General features: G+C 42.8%; 1 protein-coding gene and 1 long non-coding RNA gene across 2 annotated transcripts in view; one reads left to right on the top strand and one right to left on the bottom strand.

The window, feature by feature from the left end:
• The window catches only part of LOC135911875 (uncharacterized), a 351642-nt gene that overhangs the window by 332651 nt on the left and 6624 nt on the right, over positions 1–12367 (bottom strand). The gene's annotated exons all lie outside the window — the stretch shown is intronic.
• The window catches only part of LOC135911844 (uncharacterized), a 44231-nt gene that overhangs the window by 29745 nt on the left and 2119 nt on the right, over positions 1–12367 (top strand). The window contains exons 4-6 of the mRNA XM_065444182.1: positions 5406–5458; positions 8991–9102; positions 10374–10448. Coding sequence (XP_065300254.1) covers positions 5406–5458; positions 8991–9102; positions 10374–10448 — 240 coding nt within the window. The remainder of the gene's footprint in view (positions 1–5405; positions 5459–8990; positions 9103–10373; positions 10449–12367) is intronic.

The raw sequence follows: 12367 nt of genomic DNA, 5'->3' as shown, positions 1-12367 counted from the left end.
CTTTCATACATTGGCTAGTCTTGATCAGATGTTTCGTCTCCTGCGATAGCTTACTGGTATCCTGCCCAATGGAGTTACCACCGACTTTTATAGCACGCTCCTTAATGATGCCCATAACATTGTCGTTCATTGCTTCAACACTAAGGTCCTCTTCCTGAGTTAAAGCCTAATATCTGTTCTGTAGCTTGATCCGGAATTCCTCTAGTTTCCTACTTAGCGCTAACTCATTGACTGGCTTCTTATGTACCAGTTTCTTCCGTTCCCTCCTCAAGTCTAGGCTAATTCGAGTTCTTACGATCCTATGGTCACTGCAGCGCACCTTGCCGAGCACGTCCACATCTTGTATGATGCCAGGGTTAGCGCAGAGTATGAAGTCTATTTGATTTCTTGTCTCGCCATTTGGGCTTCTCCACGTCCATTTTGGGCTAACCCGCCTGCGGAAGAAGGTATTCATTATCCGCATAATATTATGTTCTGCAATTTCTACTAATAACTCCCTCCTGCTATTGCTAGAGCCCATGCCATATTCTCCCACTGATTTGTCTCCAGCCTGCTTCTTGCCTACCTTCGCATTGAAGTCGCCCATCTGTATAGTGTATTTTGTTTTCACTCTACCCATCACCGATTCCACGCCTTCATAGTAACTTTGAACTTCGTGGTCATCATGACTGGATGTAGGGGCGTAGACCTGTACTACCTTCAATTTGTACCTCTTATTAAATTTCACCACAAGGTCTGCGACCCTCGCGTTAATGGTATAGAATGCAGCTATGTTACCAGCCATATTCTTATTAATCAACAATCCGACTCCTATTTCTCGTCTTTCCGCTACGCGCCGGTAGCACAGTGCACGCCCGCTTTTTAGCACTGTATATGCTTCTTTTGTTCTCCTAACCTCACTGAGCCCTATTATATCCCATTTACTACCATCTAATTCCTCCAATAACACTGCTAAACTCGCCTCACTAGATAACGTTCTGACGTTAAGCGTTGCCAGGTTCATATTCCAATGGTGGCCTGTCCGGTGATAGTTGACAGCTCACTATTCGTTCAAATTGCACATGCGCCCACTCTACCATTTCATTGTCCAGCTCATTTTTTAATATTTTCCTCTTATCTCCATTTGCATATTCTTTCAAAGTTTCAGTCATTGAACTTTACTTGAAAGTTACCGGAGGCGCCTGTGGCGCTGTGTGTTTCAAGGTTCTCCAAAATTCAGCACTCGTAATCATACAATTGTATATCATGAATAAGCCAGAACAGACCTTTCGCTAAGACAAGACAACATTGAACTGGCTGCTAACTGCCAATGACAAAACATTTGCGCTGCAAATAGATTGCTCTAAAATTACAAAAATGGACGTAGAGACAAGAGTTTTCAGATGTGTTGACAAGGTTTATTTATTTTAATAATTTATTTATTGACCAGCCTCTCTCTACAACCACTAACACAGTCGAAGAAATTGTAGCACTGTAACGTAATTGTAATCGTAACGTGATACGTATATTGATTTTATTCCCCAGGCAGCGAAAAAAAAATGTATTATTCTCGGCTACAAAAGCATCCGATCATACATTTTCAAGGGAATCAAAAGAAAACGAAAGAGAAATACTTTTTCTCTTGCCTGTAATCCGCTTTATAAGCAATGTGCTCACGTGGTGGATGCATTCATCACACATCGGATTTCTTGTCTTCACTAGAGAGCTTATTCTTTTCCGGTTGATTGTCACTTGTTGCCTTAATTAAGGAGTCCACCTTGCTCAATTCTGCACATATTATGAAGGGACAGGCAAGAGTGAAGCCAGGGCAGCAAATCATAATATCCATTGGTGCGCAGTTCGTGCACAAGGTAACGCATACCTTCAAAACTTAAGCCAGCTGGCACACTGTGCCTGTCGTTATCTTTCTGACTAGACATAGCTGCTTGTGCTGTGCCGTTTTAGGGCAAGAAGCGTACCTATAGAAATAACGCTGACTATTACATCCCAATACGTCACCTGAATGGTAGCATGGTCCACCGAATGCCATTGGCGTGTTTTGGAAGAGCTATACTTGTAAGTGCACCAATAAACGGGCACAGGAAAATGAATGGTCCCACCAGAATGCATCAATGTTTCACTGATAGCTTTCAAATATTAGCGTTTTGGGCAAGAGCAGTGCCGTTCTCCTGTGACAACCGTTAGTATCAATTAGTACGCTCACTGAAATTAGCGACAAAATATATGCTTTGTGGGTAGAAATAACCATCACCACCGAGAGCGTATGGTCACTTAGTGCAATCGACTAATACAAATATTGTTTTAGATTGTCTCAGTCCCATCCCTTTCTGCAGGTTACACGGTTTCTGCGCTTTGCGATTCCAACATATATTCATCGTTACCATGGAAGAAAGTTAGTTATAAATCGACGCTTGTGACGTCTTTTTTGCTATGGCGTCGCCTTGGCTGGTAAAACAGAAGTTCCAAAGTGTGGTCTAACTTTGCCAGCAACCATCATTATTAGCAGAAGCTTGATGTGGGCGAGTTGGTTTTGCATACTCTAAGAAAAGAGCCCTACAAAGACGCGGACTAAAAGAGTACGGCTTGTCCGTCGTACATGTTCCTATTTTAGTCCGCGTCTTCGTAGCGCTCTTTTCTTCAAGCATCATTATTAACATTGTAGAGGTTGCACATCTGTGGCCCTACGGCCATCGAGTAGCGCTAACACTCCCAGGCCAAATACAGGTTGTATATAGATGAATCTTTGCCCTTAAAAGTAGGCGTTATAGTATCCGTCATCCCAGATGAGTTGACAAAGCTGCGGCAAGCCTCGTCAAGGAAGGCTTGGTTAGCAAGAGGTGGCAACCGAACGAACATGAGATGTGATACCGAACGAGGCGTGCATTTAAAACGTTTTGAGTGCTCGCACTGACATCGTAGCATCTACATTTGTGTGCCTGATAAGTAGGCTGCCCCCCTCGGTTGGACGAGTGAGGCCGCATACTCAAGGTTGCTTGAGGTTGTACAAGAGAATTGAAACCACAGTATCTGTAGTTCACTCATTTTTTAGCAAAGATATCGCGTTGAATGCTTCATGCCTCTTTTTCTATATGTTACAAATTATCAAATGCATTTGGAATCGCGCAGCAGGTTTCATTCTATTCAATTACTCTCGGCATGCCCGCGTATCATCGATGAAAGCAACACTTGTCTTACCTGAACTATCTTTGCGTCGTAAGTACTCTCGCCGTTCATTCTTACAAAATATCTATAATTTTAATCTGATTCTCAAAGACATTCTTTTTTCCGCTCCCGTCTACGTGTCATCACGTTCAGACCATAACTATAAATTTGGTGTGCCACCACATCGGACTAATACCTACAGTGACTATTTCATTCCAAAGACTAGCAAATAATGTAACCACCTTCCCCCTTCCATTGCCGCCGCCACCGGCATCGGCAGCGTCAAGACTGCCATTCATGAAGCCTTATGCTAACATGTTTTTCTTTTCTTCTTATACCTGTATTTTCTCTCTTATTCAGTGTGCACATATTTGTATTTACCAATGCTTCCTGTAATGCACTCGTACCTTAGAAGTAAGGAACCCAAATAAATAAATAAATAAATAAATAAATAAATAAATAAATAAATAAATAAATAAATAAATAAGATGTATCATTGCCAATATGGCCGTATAGAAGCAATCGGGCGTTACTATTTACCAATGAAATGTTTAGTGGCAAGCAGCTGCTACCTTCCTGAAAGATTATCGCATATCATACAATAATCAATAATTAAAAAATAGTGCCGTTGTACTGTTCAACACCGTGGGTATGAATGACAAGTGCTATTGATTGCAATTCTAAAAGTGTCACGAGCGTTGTTGTTCGGGGACTAGTTTCTTTAGCCACATTGTTTTCCTGTGCTAAAACAATTACGTACTTTAAACCCTCTATACCTTGCTTCTAGACGAAGAAAAAAAGCTAATTGCAGTTGGTGGAAACCTGAGGAAATTCGAATTGATGCGTTCAATAAAAAAAAAACGAATGTAGATTTTCCATCAGTTGTTTATTGTTGTGATTGGCGATTGGGAATGATGGTGAAGCGGTATACAAGACGGCTTGCTCTAGCTAATGATTAGGAGTGAAATAGCTTGTTTTACTATATATATTTACTAATTAATATAGGGTTGATGTGTCAGGTTTTTATGCTACAACATGTGTGTGCGGCTGCTTTAAAATATAATTGTACCTTGCGCATAAAAGAAATGGCTAGCGTATTTGTTCCGAGGACACATATGAAATACCTTCAGAGGATACCTCAAGCATACCTGAAATAAAGGCGACAATGAAACAAGTGGCTCCTTATAGACAGCAACGTTTAGTGGGGCATATATAGGCTATCATAGAACTGGGCAGAAAGAAAAGCGGTATTTTTAAATTATTTGCTACTTTGGATCTTTGTTTATCATTAGCAAGCAGAAAGGCACCTGCGTCATACGGATGAAAAAAATGGTGCCGCTATACGTCCGCCTACGCATTCCGTCAATCTGCCTAATACTTTCCTTTAAATTTTTGACAGCACCGAATACTGAAGAAATAATGGGACAAAGAACCGCATACATTACGCGTTTCTTTGTCCCATTATTTCTTTTTTTATTTTCTCCAACGAGTGTTATTTTTTATTTTACTTTCTCACTGTTTTAACAGTGTCAGAATCAAGTATCACTCTGTTGGAAAGTTAGTCATCTCTATCACCACTTCATGGTGAAAGTCACCTGTCTGACCAAACTATGCGCGGGCGTTGAAAATTGTGTGTTGTGAAATGCACACGAGCATCAGTGACTGCTCTTGAAGGTGGTATGATTTATCCACAAATATTATTGCAATTCAGCAGTAGCTCTGAATTCCGCTTCGGCTAAAACGCGCCGTGCTACCTTTGCAACTATTGCGTTGCTTTTGCCTTCTGTGGACAAATATTCGCAAGACGTAGCTCGGTTCGTCATTTGATTATATTCGGTTTAGCTTTGTGCTGTCATAGTTTAATGACGACACTGATTTGGTTTTGACGCTATTCGGAACTCTACAGCAAGAATGTACGCTCAAGCCTAAGAAACTCATTAATTAGGCAAGAGCATGACGAGTGCTAGCTAGGCCTGAAAGAACATTACCGAAATGTAGTTGTGAAGTTAGCGAACACGACAAATACGTACAACACATTGGAAAGCGCTGCTAGATTCTATAATTGTTAAGTGTTATGTAGAAATGTTTTCTGCTACATATTAGCCATTATTACATAAACATTCACTACCTTGGCAGTTCCCATTTTCGTGATTAATGTTCACGTGTTAGATTCTTTTGTTCATGACTGGAAACAATTATGAAAGTGCCAACGAAGTAAGAGTGCGTTGCATCTATTTTTGCAGGCACCCTTTGGGTGGCAACACCTCTCGGTCCTACAGCATTGATGCTGACACAGGTATGCGTGGCTATGCCCAAATTATTGTGTAGATGCAGATACATGCATGTCCAAATGTAAATGGATGTGGTTCGAAAGTAAGACATTACTTGTTTTTTAAACGACCTGATTCAGTAGTTGGTCAACTGAACACCACTACATTTTTGTCTATACTTTTCAAAGGAGCTCTTGGGGTGTCTTGCACCTTTTGTACCTGATTGAAGGAAAAGGCTGATTTGTTCCCTGAAAAAAAAAGCAGCAACACAACAACCCTTATAAATATATTGATATAATGTGTACTTCTTGGTTACTGGTAATATAACGTAATTGCGATGAAGATTTTATTACTAAGAACTATATATCGCACAACATAAATGGTATACAAATCTAGAAGGTGTCCGTGGTGACTAGAGCATTTCGTCGCTTTATAATTACCCACGACAGAGCAGCCTGCAGCAAACGAAAACCCCCTCAAGGTTGCTTTTTGTAAATGGCAAATGACGGCTCTTTAACGCTTGCCTTAGAGAACAAGCCTTCCCTTCAAAAACAATATGTAGTACTCACTCCACAAGCAAGAAAACATCGTGCAGTAGCATCAATTTAAGTAGTTATTTTCAGTGAGTAAGACAAGTAATAATTTCGAAATTGGCAAAGCGGCAGCAATTTGAATAACATATTTTCATCGGCCTCACTGGAGTGTAAACTGAAAAATGTAACCGATGAAGGCTTCACCGAAAGAAAGCGTCGCTTTTGAATGAAACGTTTGCTAGCTCTGCGATTTGGACGCGTTACCGACACCTTTACGGTGCTGTTGCGCCAGTACCATGGGCGACCATAAGGTAAGCGTGTTCGAGGACGAGCCCAAAATAAGCTTCAATTCAAAGACTGGGACACGAACGAAAATTTCTTCGCAAATCCTGAAAATGGAGTAAGCTTCACAAAAGCAATAACTGTCATATCGAGGGTTGCACTATTCTGCAAAGCAAATGCGTAAGCTAAAGAAAACTCACCGAGAAAAACATTTGTCATTGCGTTCCCGGTAGCATGATATTTCCATTATTTCATAAAACTTCCTAAACTTTACGGAAATGCCCAAAAATTACTTCACCTTTTCAGTGTCCATACTGTAACGTGGTAGAGACGGTGAAGAAAGCAGCAAAACTGCGAATTACGAAACTAGCGTTTTATAGGGCCAACTTGTGCCCTAAACAATAGGCTACACTCAAAGAACGGCGACAATGGCGAACACATTCGGTGATTGTCAAAACTCTGCTCAGCGGCTCAAGTGCGTCGGCTTTTATACATCAGTCATCGAAGGTTCCAGAGTAACTGGTGTCCGCTTGTCTTCCAGAAAGTTCTACACCATTTGCTTCACGCATACTAGAAATAAGATTACAGAAGGTTCGGTGAGAACAGGCAGTGGATAGAACAATCACTAACGTTTGTGAAACGTCCGATACATGCAGGCGCATCCTGCGCTTTTCGAAAACATTTGTTAGGTGGCGAAGCGTGGTCACCCGGAAAAAGATGAAGTACACGTGTCAATACGTTTCGACTTGCAGACTACGGGGCCTGATTGTATAATCTGCTACTTTATAGTTCACTGAAATGGCAGAGCGTCTACTGTAGCTAGGCTTTGTTCGCAAGTGCATTGCCGATTCAGCACAGCACATTTTTCTTTTGCCCCCAAAATGTGTCACTCAAAAAACCGTGTGGGTTATATTTACAGGCTCGTGCTCGTCTGTGGTGCTTAATTCTTCTATTGCATACCTCCGTCTGCGCCCTATAATTGTGAATAATATTGCTGCATTCGCCTAGGGCACAGAAAACACTTAAACAATTATATTTTTCTTTTGAGTAGGACCACACCTAGAACACCAAAGCTTCAGTTTCTAACGTTTCCACCTTCGGCCTAAATGTATGGCCAGTTTCGCATTGCTGGGATCATCTTTGCATTATCGCTATTCGTCATTTGGCTAGTGTGCGAAGCAAAAAAGCATTAAACTGGTTTAGTTCAACTGCTGAGAACTGTGGACCGGAGGACTAAAGGAAGATGCAACAGAATACATTTCTGACCATTTCTGACCATGCACTGACAACAGTCAGCAGGCGTTTGGCAAGTCATCTGTAGGGAATCCTTTAGAATTCCCGCTTGGTGCAGGTCTCCCCTGAGAAGCATGATAATAGCGCGCATGACTCTGGAATTGCCATGTACAGCGGCCGCTCCAGCGGCGACGGCGAGAAAGTACGCCCTGCACCCTGTACAGAACACGCCCGGTGCTGGACTGGAGAGTGCTCATCTTGGCTGCACCTCAGCCACCGACCATGTTACCCGAGTGCAAGGCGACGCCACCTCACGCAATAAATTCCGCAGCTTATTCCTAGTATGCCACCGCAGACTAAACGAGCCAAACAAGCCTATAATGTCATCCCAACGGATTTCAGTTTCCAGGCAAATTATAAAGTACTATAGCTCAGCATTAGGTCGTTGCTGTTTCCGGACAATGTTTTCTTAAGCAAGACGAAGGGGAACAGGACAAACGCCGCAGGAAATTGAAAAGTACTTCAATAGCGGTTTGCATAAACTAGCTGGTTCATGATATTTGTAGTGTACAGCCTAAATATAAGGGAGAAGGCTTTCCCTGTGCCTGGAAAAGAATGCATCACTCAAAATATTAAACGATCGTTCTGTCTGATTGGCCCATCTCAAGGTCAAGCAAACAATGTCGTTAAGATTCTCACGTCTCAGTTGTGGCACTTATTTATTTATTTATTTATTAAGGAACCCACAGCGCCAAGGCATTACAGTGGGGGGGGGGGGGGAGGGGTACAAGAAGGAATACATACGACACCTCTGCTCCTGTACAGTGTTAAAAGTGATAACAAAAGAGGAAAAACGAAAAAAAAACGGCAAAAAAGGCAAAGCCCCTAGCAATGCACATCTACAATCTACAAGATCAAAAAGAAAGCATCATTTGATTCAACCCTCACAACATCACTCGGCAGTCTATTCCATTCCCTAATGGTTTTAGGAAAGAAAGACATTCTGAACAATTCAGTTTTTGTCGCAAATTCACGGACCTTAAAATCATGGTCAACACGATTGGATCTATAAAAAGGCTCTAGCACAAACTTTTCGCGATCAACCCGAACAGCTGAATAATAAATAGCATGGAAGAACTTCAGCCTCAACTTGTTTTTTCGTGTTTTTTCGTGTTTTTTCGTAAAAGGGCTGCGAAGGACCTGCTAAATTCTCAGTGCCTTCCGTGGGTGAAAGTTCAGCCATATGTGTCTGCGTAGTGCCTCTTTTTTTTCCTCACTGAATAATAAAGGCTGCGGGCTTAGTAATCATGAACCAACTTGCGGAGACGTAACCGGTATTGGCGTTAAGACACTAACCTGCTTTTCAAATATACGCATACGGGACAGAAAAATACAAGTTACAGTCTGAAACTCATACGCTTTGCATAAAGTAACCCAGCAGCTAATTACTACTTTTGCAATACATGTTCATGTGCGGCAAAAATGTAACCTCAGCTCTGTTTCTCGGCAGTGGTGTCAACCAATGGAACGTTTTGCACCAACGAATCAAATGCAGCGGTAGTGAGGCATTCGTTTAACAACAGCAATTTTTATTGGAGAGCGGCGAAATCAACGGCTTATATGTAAGTAAATGAGTTTTTACTACGCACATGCTGTCATTTTGATATACATTGCAAAATATGTATTTTGGAAATACTAAAAGATGTCATAGAAGAAAAGTGCTTTACCCCTCCATGTGCACACCCTATCTCCCAAGGCTGGCGAACAAAACATTACGCAGCTGTGCCACAATGCTCAGGACAAAGCCGTACCAAACTGCAAAGCGGGCCTTCACTTCAGCTTTCTACCTCAATAATTGAGCCGATAGTATGTTCCGACCAACGTTGTTTTCCTTTGTCGACCGAAACATTTGATATTTGTTTTAAGAAGGCGAGTTCATGTGGCGAGATTTTTGTTCTAGGAGCGCTAGCCTTACAGAGAAACTTCGTAGCAGTGCGCATACACGGACCCAAAAGCTGATAGGGTTTCTGAATAGGAAGCTGTTAATATATACTGTTGTGTTCATATAGGAGTTTGTGGCCAAGTACTGCACCAGGGTGGCCAATCCTGCTCTGGTGAGGGAGTGTGTTACCGGTTCTGGTCACCGGGATCAGGCCACACTCCAGGCCTGTTTGTGCAACTTTATGAACACGTGGATTTTTTTAATGTTGAAAATTGCGCGGGACCGGGATTCAAACCACGGACCTCTTGCACGCGAGGCGGGTCTTCTATGTTTACGCCACGTAGGTGGCGTAAAGATAGAACACCTCTTTCACGTAGGTGCTTTAGCGAGCTACACTATTAATGCTCTGGGTGTGTACCACTGTTCAATGAGCCTCTAGTCTGCTCGGGCTCATGCGTATGTGCCATTGAGTGTGCAACTAGCAATTGGAGAATTATTAGCGATCTCTGGCAACATAACGCCACCCGCCTCGTCTCGGAGGCCATGTGGAACCTCAAGGCAACGCCACTAGATTGAAAAAGCATGTCCAGCAAAAAGCATCAGAGATGGGGTCTGCTTGGCACATAAGGCGTTTCTCAGTGTTTGTACACACCTGCAAAACCTTCATGTCAGAGGGCACTCGCAGGGTTCGCGGCGGCGGCGCAAGATGGCGCCGTGTGTTGGTAGAGGCGTATGAATGTGGATTCACGCTGCAATCTACTCTTCATATGTACTTCTATACCTCAATGGATAGCTTGGTTACATTCATTCATGGCTACACCAATTACTCTCGACAGTCATCATTAGATGCATTCTGCGGATTTTTTTCACTTACTAAAAACTCTGGGAACATATTCCTCATATATCCGGCAGTGCGCAGCATGTTCACGAGCTCTTTGTTTTCTCCTGCAGACTTGGAGCCAAACCTATCTCTTTTTTTGTATCGCTTAAGCCAGAGGACCTCACCGAAGTGAACAACACAATCTCGTAAGTATTCCAACTATATTAAATATCTCGCGCATATTCTGAAAAGATAAATAAAATACTTTGCATTTCTGGTGCATTTTCTATGTCCGGAAGTTAGTTTTCCCTTTTATACCCAATAGTCTTCTGCGGATTCCGCCAACGTGGGCCCGCTGCTTTAGAGACTACAGCCATTGCGCTCGACAAAATGGCGGCACTGTGATATAAGCAAGAGAACTCAAACTCCTCAACGCATGTGGTATTTGTATTAACATGACTGCGCTCTGAATGCGTTGCTGGTAATCGTACTATATTAAGAGTAGTGGAGCAATTTCACCAAGAATTTCACGTAACTGATCCTTAGTAGGAGTTTAAGTAGATGCTGCGAAGGGCGGTTGCTCGGCCTTCCATCCCTATGGTAGCGCCGTTGACCTGGGCTCCTGGACATTAATTTTCCGTTCGTCGTCAGGCTACACGTTGTAAACATTGCTCTCAGCAACTACTCCGTATGTATAGGTGAATTTACAAATATACATGCCAACATCAGCTTGCGGAGTAACAGAGCTCCGGATACTCAGACTGCATCGCCTCTCTGGTTATTTTTCTTTTTAGAAAACGAATCTCACATTCTCAGCAATTTCTTTCACAGCATTAGCCTTCGCCGCCCCTCGGTACCGGAAGGCCGGGAAGCCCTACGCAACAAAACAGCAAACAAAGCAAGGAAAATTGAACCAATATGAACACACCAGTAAATGGTAAACTACAACAATTAGGTACACGAATGAAAGAAATAACTGCATTTGCCTTAATTTTCGAAATCCACCCTTTACCCGGGTAAATGCAGTAAAATGACCTACACACTGGAGAACAGCTGGTGTAGTTGCTTGAAAACAGGTCGCTGTCCACTATATGTGACGATGACCGCCTGAGAAGGCTGACTACCACCTGTTAATAAGCTTCAGCAAGAATGCTACAGGTGCGGGCATTTTTATCCGTCGTCCACTCCTCTGGCACCGTGAGGGCGACAACAGTGACGACAGGCAAGCGACGCATTTTTTGGCAGCCATTTATTGCGTTTATAGATTCCAAACACCCTGCACTAGCATCGCCTTGGCGACGCCAGCTACTCCACCTAAACGACATATCTTGGTAGCCGATAGTGTGGCAACTCCATAGGCCTACACACATAACGAAGCGCCTCTACAAGGTGTCCCATATATTTGTGCACATAAATAAAAATAAAAGAGAAGGTCATTAAGCTAAACGCATGCCCACCAAATTCTGGGACTCTCGATGTATCGATGTATGTTCGGGGAATGCATATATAATGCGCAAACATGCAGGCTGTTCAACATAGTCAAGATAAATATAAAGGTGTAGCGTCAGCATCCCAAATCCAAGAATATTAAACGGAAAAAGAACGTTGCCTAACTGGCATAACAAAATAAGTGGTATACACAAAAAAAAGAAAATGCACATGAACAGTTGAGCATCAGTACAGGTTGTACAAAGCCGCAGTGTCACCTCTCTTGTCCAGTGGGTCACCATACCTTCAGTGACGCACCACCCTGGACGTCGAAGATAGGCAGCAGTTGCATGATTGCACCAACATACTCTCAGCGCACATAAGCTTGATCGTGTAGGCAATTGACTGCGCTCTCAGTAAATGTATTACTCGCTATTCATTCTGATCGGATAATCCGAATAATTGTTTCGAGTGCCTTAATGTCAGATACATTAAGTCACACAGTTCCACGTGAGGTACAGTCGCCCAAATCTTTAGCTGGTGTGCGGGAGCGGCGACTTTTCCGGGCGTCAGCGCCGTATGACGCGGCGAGGCTGGAAACAGCCTAGTAGACGATGGGCCCAGCTGAGCGTGCTTTGAGCGCGAATGCCCATACAAATGTTCACTTGCGTCATAGCGTGCGCTTGGCGTCTAATTG

The sequence above is a fragment of the Dermacentor albipictus genome, chromosome 10, assembly GCF_038994185.2.
Source record: "Dermacentor albipictus isolate Rhodes 1998 colony chromosome 10, USDA_Dalb.pri_finalv2, whole genome shotgun sequence".
Classification (NCBI taxonomy): domain Eukaryota; kingdom Metazoa; phylum Arthropoda; class Arachnida; order Ixodida; family Ixodidae; genus Dermacentor; species Dermacentor albipictus.
The sequence above is the reverse complement of the archived record's forward strand: the minus strand, read 5'-3'. Positions and strand labels throughout refer to the sequence as shown.